Source organism: Bidens hawaiensis, unplaced genomic scaffold (assembly GCF_021521415.1).
Source record: "Bidens hawaiensis isolate Kalapana, Puna unplaced genomic scaffold, B.hawaiensis_p1.1 tig00004685_1, whole genome shotgun sequence".
In the NCBI taxonomy this organism is placed as follows: Eukaryota; Viridiplantae; Streptophyta; class Magnoliopsida; order Asterales; family Asteraceae; genus Bidens; species Bidens hawaiensis.
This window is the reverse complement of record NW_027491287.1, coordinates 1,351,379-1,369,711: the sequence shown is the minus strand read 5'-3', so window position 1 is coordinate 1,369,711 and position 18,333 is coordinate 1,351,379. Positions and strand designations below refer to the sequence as shown.

The window sequence follows — 18,333 nt, the reverse complement described above, 5'->3', positions numbered from 1 at the left end:
AACTTATGTTAATGTGATTTAGTTACTTCTACTCTTTCACAACCTTAACCCGTATGGAAGATTTTTCGATGTTTCTCGTGATTTGAATGCATATAATAAATTAAGTTTCAAGAAATATGATTAGTTATTAGTTATTATTACAGGTAGATACCAGTTTACAAGCGTATAACATAGATAACTTGAACCCAAAAAGTTGATGACTTGATGGGCATGTCAATGCATCTTTGAACAGCCTGTTAGCAGGAATATATCAGATCACATGACGCAAGTTATCTCAAAAAGAAGAAATACATGTTTTTTTTAATAGTTTATAACAACTAATGTAAAAATAAAACCTGTATAGTTTACGATCTCGGGGTGAGCAAAACCATAACCGAAAACCGAACTGTTAACTGAAAGTTAACCAATATTAGTCATAACTGAAACAAAACCGAATGTTGTGGACTTGCGGTTAAGTGAATATGATAAACCGAACAAACTGTTAACTGAAAGTTAACCAATATTAGTCATAACTGAAACAAAACCGAATGTTGTGGACTTGCGGTTAAGTGAATATGATAAACCGATCTTTCGGTTATGGTTACAGTTGATGTGTCTATGTAAGTGTTGACTGACTTTGACCGAAACTGAACTGTACCTTGTATGTTTATTTTTTTCTCTCCAAATTTATACCTTTATTTTAAGCTTCATTTTAAATTTACGTTGCAATTGTCTGTAACACCACAACCATGCTTAGAATCTGCGTATTTCAGCTTTAAAACTTAATTAATGAGCTTGGAACATCATAACCAAACTAATTTCGACTAGATAAAGAATAAAAACATAAAAAAATACATTGGGTAATTAACCGAATTCATTGAAACCTACCCTTAACGACGATTAACCAAACATTTAGTTATGATTATGGTTATAATTAAGCAGTCTTCCATAACTAAATTAACTTTGCACACTCCTAGTTTACACACATTGTTTCTGTTGCAAAGGTAAAATTTACTGTTCAATAATATTACACAAAACCAAATACAAAACATAACTTTAGGTAAAAGAACTATTTTAGCATTTTGTTGAAATACAATATTCCAAAATTTAGTTGTCAAACTCAAACTCACGTGTGTGACAACATAAGTATGTGTGCCTAGACAAAAAGAAACCCGACATTGTTTGACACATACGTTTGATAAGTAACTTTAAAATCCTTAAATATTTGAAACACGGTTGGGTTAGACTGGGGGAGGAAGGGAGCAAGTAACGTGCACACCATGATTAAATATGACAGTATATGCAAGCTATTTTTAAGGAGCAGTGTTCTAGCGGTAATATCGTGACTTTCTCTAGAGCAGGTTACCGGTTCGAGCTTATTCACAATAAATTGTCATGCGCGAGCTAGCGTTTTACTATAACAGGTCTTTGGGCGATGTGTTTCTCCTAGAATTGGTGGCTAGCTTTATCACTTTTGAATTATAATTTGTTTCATATGTCGATTAATTCTCAATCATAATTACATCCTAAAAACAAATATTCATTAAGTTTATTTGTCAAATACATATAACTTCTTGATGTTTTAATATTTATCAAGCGAAATGAGAATGCCAATCTAGTGTTAAAAAGGTGAAATAACAATCAGGCAAAATGCATGGCTTCGAATCCTAACTCTTCCTATCCTCTTTGCGATCCGGATTTTAAGTCTTATACTTTATCATTCCTTTTATCTCTCTCTCTCTCTCATTATAATACTATAATAGTAACTAATAGAATGTAATACCTACTAATAACAATTATCAGAAATATTATAAAACAAAAATAAATAAAGTTTGTATAGGATAACTTCAATATATTTCCTCTAAAATCTCTTTAAAAAGAAAAAGAAATTATTTTAAAATAAAAAAAAAGTACAAATTTTAGAGGAGCATTTAAAGATGGTTTAATCAAAGCATAAAACTTAAAACTACAACAACATATTAAAAAATATTCATCCAAAAAGTTGTGTTGGGCTGGATGGTGGCCAGATGTGACATTGCCTCTAAAGAAGGCATCATTGGGTGAGTATTTAACCACAAAGATTCTATAGTCTCCAATCAAACAAGAAACAACTAAATATATATAACTCTTCCAAAGGGAGAACACAAGGTCACAAGGTGTTTTTCCTGGTATTTAAGGTAAGGGTTTTTAATCCAAAATTCCTTATTTAGTTGTATTTATAAATATGGATGATTTATGCTCAAATAAAAATTGGTGTCATTAGACTTTCTTTTGGTGTTAAAAAGTTACATGTATAAAAAAAATCACAATATAAACATTTTTTTAGGTTCAGTCTTACATGTTTAAGTAAATGAAGTTAAATTATAAGTTTATAACTATATAATTCTCAAATACGTGAATTATTTGAAGTATGCATATTTTTTTCTTATGTATTCAGGCTCTTACGTCTTGTGAGTTGTCATTTTTTTTATTCGTTTAATGAAATTGGCCTTCCATAGAAAAAAAACGTGATATATTTTATGTATGCATGCTTTATAGTCACGTATTATTATAATTGTACTGAAATTCAGAAAAACAACCATTTTTTTTTGCTTTTTATTATTTATATGTGATTATTGTTAAGTATCTATATGTTGTTGATATTATTGTAGGGAAGAATATGGTTCAAAAAAGATGCCAAGGAGTATGGACATATGTTTATATGATGGTGGTTGTTCTTCTCATTAGTGTTGTCGCTGGAGCCGCCCCGAAGAAGCCAATACCGGTGCCTTTTGGCAAGAACTATGTACCCACTTGGGCGTTTGACCACATTAAGTACTTCAACGGTGATTCACATATCCAATTGTTACTCGACAAGTACACCGGTACTGGCTTCCAGTCGAAGGGCTCCTACCTCTTCGGTCATTTCAGTATGAGAATTAAAATGGTCCCCGGAGATTCAACTGGCACTGTCACCGCCTTTTATGTATGTATATGCTTGCATCTATATATAAGTTTATGTTTTTTTTTAATGAAGTTAGTTAATGTGGTTGGAACTTGGAAATACAGTTGGCATCCCAAAACTCCGAGCACGATGAGATTGATTTCGAGTTCTTAGGGAACAGGACAGGCCAACCGTATATTTTGCAAACAAATGTATTCACAGGAGGCAAAGGTGATCGCGAGCAACGTATATACTTATGGTTTGATCCTACAAAAGATTTCCACTCCTACTCCGTTTTGTGGAATCTCTATCAAATAGTGTAAGTATTTGTAGGGGTGTACGTGGTACGGTTCAGTGACGGTTTTAATTCATGAAACTATAATAACACCACAAAGATAGATAAAAGATATTATTAGTTTATACATTATACATACCTTATGAAACACAGTTTCGATTTTAGAGTTTTTGAAACCGTTCGGTTTTGGTTTTTTGGTTTTCGTTTTGATTTCGGTTTTCTTCGGATTTTGCTACTTGAGCTTGAAAATTTTAAGTCGAAATAAAAATTAGCAAAAAATAATGAATTTAGGTATAAATAATTTGGTAGTTGTAAAATAATAGACTATTATACATTTGATAAAAAAAATATTTGAGTACATATTTATTAAATTTTTATAAATTACTTAATATAAAAAAACATAAATTTAGTAATTTGGTTCAGTTCCGTTTTTCGGTTTTTATTACATGCAAAATCAAAACCGAACCGTTAGTGCGGTTTTTAAAACCAAACCGTTGGTTTTTGTTTAGGTTCGGTTTGAATTTTTCTGTTTTTTTGGTTTTTTTGGTTTCGGATCGGTTTTTTCGGTTATCAGCCATTTTTTGTAACTTATGCATGATAATATTAAGAAGGTTTTTTGTTGATGACATACCCATAAGAGTGTTCAAGAACAATAAGCATTTAGGAGTCAGGTTCCCCTTCAACCAGCCCATGAAGGTATACTCGAGTCTATGGAACGCAGACGACTGGGCCACGAGGGGCGGGTTAGAGAAGACGGACTGGTCAAAGGCGCCATTCGTGGCTGATTACAAAGACTTCCATATCGACGGATGCCAGTTATCCGTCAATGCCAAATACTGTGCGACTCGAGGCAAGCACTGGTGGGACCAGAAGAAGTACCGCGATCTTGATGATTACCAATGGCGTCGGCTTCGTTGGGTTCGTAGGAAGTTCACGATTTATAGCTACTGCACTGACCGTAAACGGTTCCCTGTTATGCCTCGAGAGTGCAAAAGCGACCGTGACGTTTAACTCTTATTCTTATTGTATTTAATAAACTTTTAGGTTTTATATTTGATGTAATGAACTTTAAATTTCATACCGATTTATATAAAATGTGTCGTGTGAGTGTGTAACATGTTAGATATGACCCGACACCGGTTTTTTGTTTGTTTATCGTTCATTCAAGAATCACGAAAATTGGTTTCTCAAACGCTAACAACAAATAGGTTCCAATCATTGATTCTAAATGTAGCAACCACCTGTTTAAAAACATCAGCCATTGGAGTCCGACCCGACTCGGCAGCAGGCACGGTTAGGCCAGGTCCAACAGATCGTGCACTTTCGCTTGACGGGCTGCAACCGCAAGATAAACAGACAACAAGTAAGTTATCTTATTCATAAAACTACACAATCTCCAAAAGGAAAGATATATATAATTTAGGTTATGCATTTTGCATACCTTATGAAAACAGGCTCGTATGCGGTTATGAGTACATCTGTTTGAACTCCTTTGAGTCGCAAATTTGCCAAATAAACCTGCAGAAATCACTAAACTAAAGAGTTTTCTTTTACAATAAATAATATTTAATTAGAAGTATGCTTTTGAATATTAAATCATCTAAATAATGATAGGCCTCTAAACGAACTGAATGTTTTGAGAACTGTTTTGCGGGAAGTTCGTTTACTTTCGCTAATTTCATTATCAAACAAATATGAACACCACGTTTGGTTCAATAAAATAAACAAACGAACATGAACACACGTCTCGTTCATTCATTTACATTCGTTTACTTTCGTTCATTAATGCCCATTAACGTTATTTCGGTGACCAAAATTGTTTATTACTAATATTACGTTAAAATCAATTTAATTTTCATATTTTTAGAACCCTTTGTTAACTTTTAAAATGTTGGATGCAATAATAATAATTGCATTTTAGACTTTAATTTGGATATTCACGTTTAATTTTTATTGGCGTACGTTTATATTCGTGAATCGTTTGTTTAGAAAACTAGCGAACGAACACAAAGACATTCATTTCTTAATGAACGAATATGAAGTATGAACAAAAAAAACATGTTTGGTTAGGAATTTATGTCTGTTCTGTTACCTTTACAAGATTTTGAGCTTCTCTTCCTTGGCGTCCCTTAGAAATAGCCTGCGCGAATTAAAAAAAAAATCAAACATGTCTCAGTTTTACTTTATGAGTTGACAAATAGCCAAAACATTTTCCCCAAACAATAACCAAAGTCAAATCGGTTTCTTGTTTACCATTTGAGCAGTTGCGGTTGTTATGACAGAAGGCGTGTTTCTGTATCCCAATCCCTGAGCCTCGAATACTGCTGACTGTTCCGTCACCTGAACAAGAAAAGTTTTAAAATAATATACATTTTATATATTTGAAAATAGGCAAATTGAACAAATAACATTAATTTTAGTGGTATTTTAGATGTTTAAATAACAGTCACTAGTTTCATGATTCATTTGAAATACGGTTTCAATAAATTGCAAACAAAGTGAATTTACAATGGTGCCCTCGGCGCCTTGTTCGTTAGCAAGGTCTTGCAGAAACCAAGTAGCACTTCCATCGTCTGCCACGTCATGCTTCATATCTAATAGCTCGATTATCAGGCTCTCGTCGCGCTCGGGGTCCACAAACACCTCCTAAAGACAAAATATTTACATAATTAATAATAATAATAATAATAATAATGGATATAAAGTTATAAACCGTTGGAATAAACGAACCTGGTGATCGGGAACTTCACGAATACTGCTCACATCCTGCAAACGATAGATTGGCTATAAGGAACTATATACACGGTTAACAAATAAAGATTAAAAAAATAAGTTAAAATTTATAAACCAACCTGAAACCTAAGTGGGAAAGTAGTTGAAATTGCTCCACCAAATAACTGTCTTTGTGGGAATTGTTCCATTTCAATAAAAGAATCCTGTAACAGAATGAGTAACAATATTAACATATATTCATAAAGAATTGACTATTCAAATATTGTACAAAATAGATACTTTTTTAAAGACCAGGGTTTAAAAACCCCAAATCAATTATGGACATAAAGTTTTAGGGCTTTTCAACTCTGGGTTCAATTTCATTTATTAATACGTTAAGTATATATTGAAATATAGCACTCAATCAGCAAGATTATGAGTTTATATCAGTGACAACACGATTCTGATCAAGGCATCAAGCTATATATTATCATTACCAAGAAAACAACTTCACCAGTATCAACGGATAGTTTGAAAGCCAATGAATCACTGATTTCTCCCACCGCGGTAACAAGTTAGCTTTGAATTCTTCTATACTCAATAGTAACATCTTTTGTAACAATTTAGCTTCAAGCATCATACATTAAACAAAGAGAACAGAGGAAATGAAAGAAAGCAACACTTATATTGATTATTGAACAACACAATTCTTAGAAGACTCGTATCATAAAGTTTGACGTACACAACATTTCAGCCGCCATTGGCTTCGTATAGGAGCTTTAAACGACTCGGTCAATTTTCAAGTTAGTTAGAGCATTCACGTGCAATTGCCGGTATCCTCCAGAATCCAGTTTACACTCTAGATGGTATGTGGATACTCAATCTGTCCTTGTCAGTAATCTCAATCTGTCCTTGTCAGTAATGGATCCTCTATAATGTTACAACCAAATTATTACACAACAATAAACTTTAGTTTTTCTATAATATTAAATAATTACGAATTCAATAAACTATCTAGTTTATTCCCAAACCCGAAAAAATAAGAGTGCTAATCTACAATTACAATAATCCTAGTGTGAAGTACTTGGGATACTCCATTTACAGCCACCATCTATACCTTTTCAAGTTATGCAGAGAATCTAAGGCGCCTACATCTACAACAAAATGGATCCTAAACTAACCGATGGGTCTTCATTCGACACCTCACTATATTTGCAGAAGTCCCTTCACTTTTAAGGCAAGCTTCAAAAATTATGTTCAACAAAACCAGCTTATTTCTCAACTGCACGATAATAATAAAATAAAATTACTTCAGTTATACACCGACAGTCACCCGAAATAGAAATCAGACAGAAGACGATTATATGTATACGCAGTCAAATCATTTTATTCAAAAATTGAGTTCTTAATGAAATAATATAACTTCTGCAATCATTCTTGACACAATAACTATTTAATATTTATACAAAAAAAAAATACGAACAAACCTTGGAGCGTTTCACAGCACAGGGCAACAGACCCCTAAATATTTGTAGGCCATCAGTCAGGGATTTCTATGATGAAATAGCTTGGTGATTGCTCTGCGTTCGCAATCCTACATGTGATAAAACGTAAAAACTAGAACAATTATGACAATATAATAATAATAATAATAATAATAGTAGTAGTAGTAGTAGTAGTTGTAGAGAGTATGTTGGTTTTATTGATATTTGCTAGATAAACATGTATAAAAACATATTTTAAACCTTAAACATATGAAGCACAAACGGTTTATCCGGGTTTGTCCTTTTCAACTTCAAGAAAGTATATCCAAAACTCAACTGATCACGTGAAGTAAACCGATCAACTTCATTAAACCAAAGACACGAAAATAAGTTTGACATTGGTGTATGAGCTCTAATAATAACAGAACCTTCAGGAACATCTGCAATCATAAACCAAAACAAAGAATTAGTATATTAAATCCAACTATTAACAAGAATCTCCACCATATGAAACAAAATAAAATACCAGTGATACGCACAACTTGAAAGTGGTTTATAAGGGTCATAAGGGTCAAACTTATGCAGACCATCAGACTGATAAAACAAAAACTGCTGGTCGATCGCTGTGTGGTTGTATTTATTTAAACGTTTATTTTGTTGTACTTCGTCCCACACGCAATGACGCGTGTAATGGTTGGAAATTGCATATTCTGCTTTATTCCGCCACAGAAAATATTCAATTAGCTGCATTGGGTCTGTATGAAGCCTCAACTTGCTATCTAGCCAAATTGAATACCTGAAAACAATTATTACTAGATATTAAAACCGTATACAATTTACTAAGGGATCGTTTCCAAACACTCAAACAATAATTTATCTCCCCCCTATTTCAACTTCAAACACCATAAGCACATTCATAAATGAACAAGCATAACTAAACATAAACGAACAAACAGAACAGAGCTAAAACCGATAAAAATTAAATATTAACAACAATGTATTGGGCCTAAAAAGTTATTAAAATTAGACTAAAATGTAAAAGGCCTAAAGAATATAAACTAACATACTGGTCAATGAAACGAAACTTAACGAACTCAAACAAACGTATACTAACGGATATATATGAACATAACTGAGCAAACACAAAGAAATGTTCATGAATATAAATGGACAAACAAAACAAAAAAATTTCTGCATGTTCCTTTGTTTATTAAATAAACAAACTTTCCGCTAAACGGTTGACGAACAGTTAACTGAAAGCTTGGTTCATTTATAGACCTAAACTGCTTCATAAAAACATGAAAAAGTGCCTCTTTGGTGATTTTATCTATTATTTTATCAAATAATCAAAATTTGCCACACACTACATTATGTTACTATAAGCGCAACACGTTTTACTATACTTGATTATCTGATTCTGACTATTCAATATAACATCATCGATTTCAAGACATATCCAAACACCCCATAAGATAAGTCACAGTTTGAGGATCACCTGGCTGACGGGAAGAGACGATGTGACAAAAATTTTGGCACTTTTCCGGTTTTCCTCATGTCATCATACGGTAGATTGCTTACAACAACCATCCTCCATAATCCAATAAACCCTTTTTCATTAGGAATACTTCCTTCATTTGATAGTTTTACAAGTGTTTCTTTGTCAACAAACATAACAAAACACACGCTTTCCTTTGAATATCGGCTGATCTGCAACATCACATAATAATCACAACCCATATTTCAAAAACTTGCTCATTAAGCAGTAAAATATTATAAAATAATAATTATGTATACCATTTTGCTAGTTGGCCTTCGCAAAAAGTCTGAGCTTCCAAAAATACAGGATGATACAACAACAGTACAAGTATTCATGTACATTCTGTCCTCTTTGTCCAAATCAAACCCAGTGCTTGTAAGCCCTTCTACAAAACCGCAGTGAATTGTTTGATTGACTGCATGGAAAGATTGTTCTCTTTCTTCAAGGGTTTGATGACCTCCAAATCTAGGAGTAATTTGATTTGCATGTGATTGTATGTTCTCTCTCATAACGTATTGTAATGAAAACTTTACAAAGTTCCAAAAGGTATTGGGCTCAACAAGTGGTTCAACCGAGTCCTTTAAGTCAACTTTACAAGGGTTAAATCCTAAAACATGAAATACAAAGGAATACATTAAGAAACTAATGATTGTGTCGAATGAAAGATGAAGCAGATATCCCAAACTTCAGAAGATAGGTTAGGTTATATTGTTATCTGTTAAAGTATAAATATATACTTTATATGGTGAATTATTATAGCAGCTATGATGTATTTTAAGCAAAAAAGGGATTATTAGATGGAAATATGGAATTGAGATTGATTACAATGTTAATTCAAAAAGAGTAGAGTATATAGTATAAAGAACTCTTACGTGCCCTGTGAGGCTTCTTTTTTGGTTGTTCTGTGGTATTAGATTCTACTGATACATATTTTACATCTGTTGATGATGAAAAGCTTTGATGCTCTTCTACACCTGCAAAGAAAAAATAAGAATATAATAAAAGTGTGTGCAATCTACAGACAATATGGCATTATGGCTCGTGTGAATCTCAAATCAATATAGCACAAGAATGATATACACATCCATATAGATTGGGAATACCAAGATTGCAGAGTCCTAGATATAAATTATATAACAGAGAAAAGGTTACAAAACAATGTATTTGGGATTATAAAACTGACTTTCTACTAAAGAGCCTTCAAGTTCTAGAGGGTATAAAAATGGCTTCTCCGAGCTCACATATCACCTCAGATATCAAAAGTATCCACTTATGTAGCTTGAAAAGTTGAAATCATTGGCATAAAATCAGGATAGGGATTTACATAACCTTCTCTACCTATTATCAACCAGACCAGTGCAAATGATACAATATCCTCAAATTTACCACTCACAGTCTTAGGTTTTAAAATACACGCATCAGGAGCGCATCATATGATGTGATCTGATGAGATCACATCGCCCGATGCAGTTCCATTATGTCCGCATCATATGATGTGATCTTATGTGTGATGTAGCACCTTATGCAATTGACCAGTATTTGAACATATTAAACAATTTATCAAACAAATCTGACCAGAGATGATGATAATAACTTATTTTCAGTGTTTAAAAGTTAACAAGTTCGAAACGCATCGGGCATTGACTTTTGGGGTCAAAACGCATCAAGTTGTAACACACTTTTTAGAGCAAGCTCACAGTAAGGCATTTCCTCAATTTTTCTAGATTGTAGAAACTGGATCACATGGTTGAATGTCTATAAAACACTTCTAGGTCAAAAACACAACACATTCAAATACCAGTTCTCATCTATTTTATGCAATTAACCATGCAAATTCATGCTAACTTAGTTAAAAACTTGTAGTAACTATGATATTAGATTACCATGGAAGAACATCTTAAATCCGAAGGTAGCGATACAAATGGAGAAGAGAGCGGCAAAAGAGAATATCCAAAACAATAATCTCCTGCGTCCAGACCTCCTGCTACGCCGAACAACCGGTAATCCATGATCAGCAGCTTTAACCAGATCTGAACCACCATAAACTCCCCTCCTCTCCGGTAACATTTCAGTTTTTCCTAAACCTAACTTGCTGCAAATTCATCTGTACAAAATCAACATCATTCTTCAAATTCATAAGATCCAGAATAATATTATGCATCATATCAGATTATCATACTAAATTCAATTCAAAATAAACAGGTAACATTTCAGTATTTCCTAAACCTAATTTGCTGAAAATTCATCTGTATCAAATCAACGGGATTCGTCAAATTCATAAGAACTACGAGAATATTATGCATCGAATCAGATTATTATACTAACTTCAATCCAAAATAAACATGTAACACTTTAGTTCCTGAACCTAATTTGCTGTAAATTCATCAGTAACAAATCACCATGATTCGTCATATTCATAAGATTTAGAAGAATATCATGCATCGTATTAGATTATACTCCTAATTTCACTACAAAATAAACAGGTAACATTTCAGTTTTTCCTAAACCTAACTTCCTGCAAATTCATCTGTAACAAATCACTGTGAGTCTTCAAATTCATAAGATCTAAAGAATATTATGCATCGTATCTGATTATCATACTAAATTCACTTCAAAATAAACATATACGTTCAAATAAAACTTAATTTGCTTCAAATTTATATATATAATAACTGTTCAAATTCATAAGATCTAGAATAATATCATGCATCGTATCGGATTGTTACACTAATTTCACTTCAAGATATAAAGATACGTTCAAATAAAAACCTAATTTGCTGCAAATTCATCTGTATATCTTCAAATTCAAAAGATCTAGGAGATTATTATGCAACGTACCAGATTGTTATACTAACTTCACTACAAATATAAGCATATACGCGCAAATAAAACCTAACTTGCTGCAAATTCATCTGTATAATTGTATATCTTCGAATTTGTAAGATCTAAGAGATTATTATGCAACGTACCAGATTATTATACTAACTTCACTACAAAAATAAGCATATACGTGCAAATAAAACCTAATTTGCTGCAAATTCATCTGTATATCTTCAAATTCGTAAGATCTAGGAGATTATTATGCAACGTAGCAAATTACTACACTCATTTCAGTTAAAAATAAACAAGTACGTTAAAATAAAACCTAATTTGCAGCAAATTCATCTGTATATCTTCAAAGAGATTATTATGCAACGTATGAAATTATTACACTCATTTCAGTTAAAAAATAAACAGAAACTTACAAAATAGAACCTAATTTATCTGTTTCATGGAGAAAACAGTTTACGGATCGTCGTTCTGAGTGCGGATCTCTAATTACAGGTTTGAAATTGTGATTATGATATTGAAGAATGAGAGAATGGAATATTATTATTATTATTATTATTATTTGAGGAGCATTGTCGGTGAAGAAAGAACGAAACTCGAAAGGGCCTTTTATGCTTTTAACAGTTTGTTTACCTTTTATGCTAGATTAGATTTTATTCAACTTCAACTCATGTCATGTGGATTTAACTTAATAGATTTTTTATTTAACGGTTTTTATTTATAATAACCAACTACTAGCAATAGAATCGAAAATGAGTTCTTTTCGTCTATCAAAAACAACTTCATTCCGAGCCCACCAAATACACCACTACACGACGAGACTGTGAATTAGTTTCCTCTTCCTTTTTGAAATCACGACGAGACCAAATTCACCATCACTAGATTGAGCCGAGCTTTATTGAGGCGGAGCCCGAGCCTAAAAGTAAGCTTGTTTAATAAACAAGTTGAGCACGGGCTTCACTTACCGAGCTCGAGCGGCTCGTGAGCCTAAACGAGCATGTCATTTGTATAATTTTAAAAAACATATATATAATAATTATTAATTAATATATATATATATATATATATATATATATATATATAATGTTATGAAAAATAAATAAAAATAACTATATAATATAAATTATTTTATACATAAAATATAATAGAAAAAAATGTATAAAAATAATTAATAAATAGTGAACGAGCCGAGCCATGAATTAGTTACCGAGCTCGGTAAGTGATTACAAAAAAGAAGAGGAAACTAATTCATGAGCTTCACTTACTGAGCTCGAGCTTTGTGTAAGTTAAACGAACCGAGCTCAAGCCTAGTCGAGCCCGGGATCGGCTCGTTTGTACCCATACCAGTAACAAACAATCCAGATAAGAATACATGAGATAAAAAACATACATAAAATCCAGATAAGAATACATGAGATAAAAAACATATATAACAGGCAAGTCAAACCACTTACAAATAGCATTCTAAATTGTAAATGCAAATCATACACCCTCCAAATAAATGATCCAAATGAACCAAATATTCCTCCGAATTCGAACAAAAAGGAGGAAAGGCCCGAAGGAACATCAATACTCACGTTTAGTAAACTAGTTCGAAGAAGAAGGCGATTAAGGGGAAGCAGGTTATTCCACCGAGTGGCTGAACTCGGATCAAGTTAACTCTTATAATTGACATGATTCATAGTATATTTTATTGAAATCAAGTTATCAGTATCAACATCACGCATCCACATATTTCAAATATTATTAAATACAAACATGAGAAATATCCACCAAGTAGTCAAATTGTTCCCTTTCCACTCCTCATTGATCGAAGACCAAGAAAAACCCCAACTTCGTTAGTTAGTAAAAAAACATTAATAGTAAAAACACATATCATACATTGTAGATTGTAGCAAAGGAAAAAACAAAAAATAGTGATAATAAAGTCACTTTGGTTGTAAGCTATAGAATAAAATTCGAGAACTATGTTATGGGGAATTCGGGTTTATAAGATGAGTATAACTGAGAGCTTTTATAATCATATACGACCCATTTACATGTAATAGGGTTCAGGTTCGAGTAAGTTGGGCCTTGTTTAATCAAGTTTCGGGTGTCTCAAGTCTTATTCGGTAATAGGGTACAGGTTAAAAATGACACAATAATCTTGTTACAAGAATTGATCTAGATAATCTTTATATATTCTGTAATTTCTTTTTAGAACTAGAAAAGTCAATTAAAAAGTATGGAATATGTGGAGTAACTAACCTAGTTGCAAAAGTAGTGTAAAGAAGTAGAAAATCATTATAATTTGACTTTTATAAAAAATCTGGAGATGCGGGGGATCGAACCCCGTGCCTCTCGCATGCAAAGCGAGCGCTCTACCATTTGAGCTACATCCCCATATCTGTATTCTTTTAATTGGAAATTTAAATATTTAGCTTAGTTCAACATTTAATCTCACTAATTAGCAGTTTGTCTTAAGTTGTGTAGAATTAGAATTATAACTCGTATTTTGACAGTCATCTTGTTAGTTTCTGGATCGATTTTCTCTAGAGAACAAATTTCGAGTTTTGCATTTAGTTATGACATTAGGGTCATCTCTTTTGAACGTTCCCAAAAATCATATTATAAATCTTGATATAGAGAACACGATAAATTGTTTTGGTTGTAACTTGTAATTACATCAGGTTCAAGCTTCAAAGAGGCAAAGCTCAAAGATAACACCTCATACTCTAATAGGCATAGGCATTAAAGACAGGTAAATGTTTGAAAACGAACCGTGAAGCCCTTTTTTTCAAACCATAACCGGACCATATTACTCCTAACCCGACCAAAAAAGCGTTTTTTATTTGGGTTTGGGTGTTTTAATGAGTTTCAACTTTCAGGGGTCATTTAACAGTCCTACTTCCATACACAGAAAAATAAACATACATAATAGATGTAGTATATCTCATTTATATAAACATATAAAGTACATTATTATTTTCTTTTTGGTTTTAGTAGTATATTAATCTTGTGCTGGAGAAAAGCTTCTATCAGCAAAGTGGTGTTTTAAGGCTTTTGACAATCATCAGATTTTACTTGTTACATTTTAAATTTAAATAAAAAAATATAACACAATAAGACATTTGTTCTATAAAAAAAAAGGTAAAAGTATCATGAGTTTAAGCACATCTCTATGCTACATGCCGGGAGCTGATGAATCATGAATGTGCTTGAGCTAAGGCAGCCTCATACAAACATGACATCTAATGTTGCAAATCACAAAAACATTTAGAAGCCATTGAACAAAAAATATGGGATTTGATGCATACTATGAAGATGTCTGTGCGGATCCTTCCTCGGTGTCATTACCTTCAACTAGCTGCAGAACCAGAGAATCAAGTTACGTTTAGTTACACGCATTTAAAAATATTTGTAAAAATAACTGCAAGAAAATGTGATATCGGTACATGTGCAACATATTTTTAAAATTATGTAATTCAACATACTGCATATACATATGATATTTTTGCAAGTTTTGAGGACAGATAATTTTGTCACTAAAACTAATTATTAGATGCACATGACAAATAAGATGCCACGTCAGCATTTGTGAAAAATAAGCAAAAACTGACATGCCAATAAGTTAGTTATTATGTTATGAGATAATATAGGAAATATACCAAAGAGCCAATTTGCTCATAAGCACCCATCACTTTCGGGTCTTCTTCCTCCTCATACCCGACTTGAAGTATCCGTGGTCCATTCACTGTCCAAAATGCCCTTCGACCCGCCCCCTAAAACATTATAAAAGTGTTAAGTCCCATTAATATATACAAAAGTACCACATAATTAAAATAAAAAAAAACAATTTTGATTAATATGACCTGTAATGTGATCAAGTAAATAGCTTCCAACGCTTGAATACGGATTTCAGGATCAGTAACTGGTTCACGCTCGATCGAGAGTGCACTTCCGAGTTCAAGAGGCATTTTTGAAGTATCCTGTTCATTATACACCTAAACATGCCCAAAAAAATCCACCTTTTAAAAAAATGAAATTAAATATACAAATATGTCATCAAAAAAATAAATTCCACCTTGTTTCCGGCAACTGGTAGAAGTAAAGCAGGCCAAAGAAACTCAGATATCAAAAGCAGATTTTGTAACTGATTATCCGCTTCAAAACAACAATTCCTTATAGTCCCAGATACCTACATAAGTGTAGTTTCAGATAACAAAAATTATCAATAAACATTAAATAAAAGAGCCGGCTCTACAACACGAGCCTTCAAAAAACTTGTAATCACTGAAATGGTTCGTAAAAGATAATAACTAGGAAAACAAACAATGGGCAAATGTACAAGGATACTTTATTAGAATTTTCCCTTCCTTTAAATCGACATTTTCGGTTCAAATATTTAATATTATTCACATGTTTGTTTATGAAATGCCCACTCTATTTTCTTTGCAATAGTCAAAGATGCATGATATGATCACCTAAGAATAATATTATTAAGCATACCCCTTTCTTCCTCAATAGGCTTGTGGAATCGAATTGCCTGATAATTTGTTTCAAGAGTCCACGTTTAGGATCTAAAAGAAGCGTTCTACCCGCTTTGTTTTTAGAAACATTAACGAGTATGGAACCAACATGTCCAAATGGATCATCTGCAAAAACAATGTCGAGTATCATTCAACAAGGTATCAGAACCAACAAATTCAAACAAACAAATGAAATAAAACTACCTTTTTTATCACTGGATGAAGTACAAAATGATCTCACTAGTTTCATGACATACAACCCGTGTACCTTATCGTCTCCCACCTAATTACATGTTTAACATTAACAGTTAATATTTAATAATTCGTTTATGAAGAGTGATTTAAGACTTTAGAAGAATAGAAATGAAAGAACCTGAAGTAATGATTCAACACCAGCATCTAATTGTGTAATATTAACAAGAAGCATAACTAACGGTCCCGTGATTTCGCATCCTTGTTTGTATAACACATCCATTGTTATTTTAATTAAACCAATTTCAATCATCTTTGCTGCCAAATCAGCGTTTTGTGACAAGTTTACAAGAGCTTCTGCTGCTAATTCAGATACCTCCTGAAACATGATTATCATATCGAATTAAGATTGTGAAGAAACAATTTAAAAAGCAGCAAACTTAAAACACTGACAAAAGTAATAATTTATTAACCTTGTTTTCAGCTAATAGTCGAGACAGTGATGGAAGCACGGTTTCGGAGTAACTAGCAAGGGATTGTATCCCTTCCTCTGATCCCGTTAATCCACGAACAATATCAACAGCCGCTTTCTTCACCTAATCAATTATTATCATCAGTGTTGTCAAAACCGGGATTAATAGCCAATTAATCACTAATCAGTACTCTACCGATGCGGTAGGCGGTCAAAATTGGTCCTTTGGTTTTAACACGTTAACCCAAGTTATAAGCATCAATATCGATGCGTTCAAGTTTTAAGCAACAAATAGGGGTGCTAACAAACTGAGCTGCTCGTAAGCTACTCGAACTGAGCCAAGCTTACACGAGCCTCGAGCTTTTATTGAGGCTCATTTAACAAATGAGCTCGAGTCCGAGCTTCATATATCAAGCTCGAGCTGTTCGTGAGCTTAATGAAGTTTTTAAATTACTTCATTTGTATTTAATATACTTATATAATAACTAGAATTATGTGTATATACATACATTTTATAAAAATAACTAAATAATATATACTATATTATATACAAAAGTTATTATTAGAAATATAGTAGGTTAATTAAAGGGGGTTAATCGGAATGGAAATTTTATATGTAAATATGCAATTTTCAAACTTACACACACACACACACACACACACACCGAACCCTCTTTCAATTTTTTTTTGTTGTTGCCTTTTAACAAACCTCACCATTTCAATCCCTCATTCGATCATGTTTTGTTGCTAGAAGTATAAACGAGCGAAGCCTGAGCTCGTTTAGGCTCGATTTCAGCTAGTTTTAACTTAAGAGAGCTTGAGCTCAGCTCATTTAGACATGCATTTCTAAAGCTAGAGCTCAGCTAATAAGTAGTTTGTCAAACTCGATCTCGGCTAGGGCGCAACTACTATATTATTATTCACTAATTATAAAATCTATATACTTTTCATAACTACTTACACTTACAAATAATGTTGGACTAATTGGTTTCGATTGCAAACTCTAAGAGGTGCTACTGTGTTAATGAATCAATCAGCTGATTGATTGAATTGTAATCGCAAGCAATGATTAACAGAATCGAGTTAAAACCTTAATTATGTAAATTAGGGTTTTAGCAGGAAGTAAGTAATAATAATAAAATTGATTGAAATAAAAACAAACAACGAGGAATTGACTAACTTGTGGTGAAGGAGTCGATAAGAAACCGATTAATTCTTCCATTTCATTCGCCATTTTTGCTTCAATTCAATTACCGCCGCCCACTTTCTTCTAGTTCTACCCTGTTTTTTCAATAACAATAACTTTGTTTTGATTCGGTTTTGGTTTATGAATAGTAACTCTTTATACCTAGAAACGCGTTTCTTTTGGTAAGGTTGGGGTTTTCGGCTAAAACCGAGTTAA

General features: G+C 32.7%; 4 protein-coding genes and 1 non-coding gene across 6 annotated transcripts; 1 reads left to right on the top strand and 4 right to left on the bottom strand.

Moving 5' to 3' along the window:
- The first annotated feature begins 2,616 nt into the window (after positions 1–2,616).
- On the top strand, positions 2,617–4,282 carry LOC143627583 (xyloglucan endotransglucosylase protein 2-like). The gene is made up of 3 exons (XM_077097370.1): positions 2,617–2,944; positions 3,028–3,221; positions 3,809–4,282. The coding sequence occupies exons 1-3, from the start codon at positions 2,639–2,641 to the stop codon at positions 4,206–4,208; spliced, it is 900 nt and encodes a 299-aa protein (XP_076953485.1). The 5' UTR covers positions 2,617–2,638; the 3' UTR covers positions 4,209–4,282.
- Positions 4,283–4,304: 22 nt separating this feature from the next.
- LOC143627582 (uncharacterized) lies at positions 4,305–6,127 on the bottom strand. The gene is made up of 7 exons (XM_077097368.1): positions 6,050–6,127; positions 5,928–5,963; positions 5,706–5,843; positions 5,451–5,537; positions 5,290–5,337; positions 4,639–4,715; positions 4,305–4,532 (listed from the first exon to the last, which is right to left on the bottom strand). The coding sequence occupies exons 1-7, from the start codon at positions 6,116–6,118 to the stop codon at positions 4,385–4,387; spliced, it is 603 nt and encodes a 200-aa protein (XP_076953483.1). The 5' UTR covers positions 6,119–6,127; the 3' UTR covers positions 4,305–4,384.
- Positions 6,128–6,928: 801 nt separating this feature from the next.
- On the bottom strand, positions 6,929–11,125 carry LOC143627581 (putative hexosyltransferase MUCI70). 2 transcript variants are annotated; one of them, XM_077097366.1, is made up of 8 exons: positions 10,814–11,125; positions 9,803–9,904; positions 9,188–9,537; positions 8,889–9,100; positions 7,933–8,189; positions 7,655–7,833; positions 7,397–7,503; positions 6,929–7,191 (listed from the first exon to the last, which is right to left on the bottom strand). In XM_077097366.1, the coding sequence occupies exons 1-7, from the start codon at positions 10,995–10,997 to the stop codon at positions 7,453–7,455; spliced, it is 1,335 nt and encodes a 444-aa protein (XP_076953481.1). In that variant the 5' UTR covers positions 10,998–11,125; the 3' UTR covers positions 6,929–7,191; positions 7,397–7,452. The 2 variants fall into 2 exon arrangements, with proteins under 2 accessions (XP_076953481.1, XP_076953482.1); XM_077097367.1 differs by lacking the exons at positions 6,929–7,191; positions 7,397–7,503 and having other exon boundaries at positions 7,696–7,833; positions 7,920–8,189.
- Positions 11,126–14,068: 2,943 nt separating this feature from the next.
- On the bottom strand, positions 14,069–14,141 carry TRNAA-UGC (transfer RNA alanine (anticodon UGC)). The gene has a single exon. It is a non-coding gene; the product is annotated as a tRNA-Ala (tRNA).
- Positions 14,142–14,936: 795 nt separating this feature from the next.
- LOC143627579 (uncharacterized) lies at positions 14,937–18,238 on the bottom strand. Its single transcript, XM_077097365.1, has 9 exons — positions 18,112–18,238; positions 16,933–17,055; positions 16,641–16,838; positions 16,472–16,550; positions 16,248–16,393; positions 15,823–15,936; positions 15,611–15,742; positions 15,407–15,520; positions 14,937–15,105 (listed from the first exon to the last, which is right to left on the bottom strand). Exons 1-9 carry the CDS (start codon positions 18,163–18,165, stop codon positions 15,055–15,057), a joined length of 1,011 nt encoding a protein of 336 aa, XP_076953480.1. The 5' UTR covers positions 18,166–18,238; the 3' UTR covers positions 14,937–15,054.
- Between the last annotated feature and the right edge of the window lie 95 nt (positions 18,239–18,333).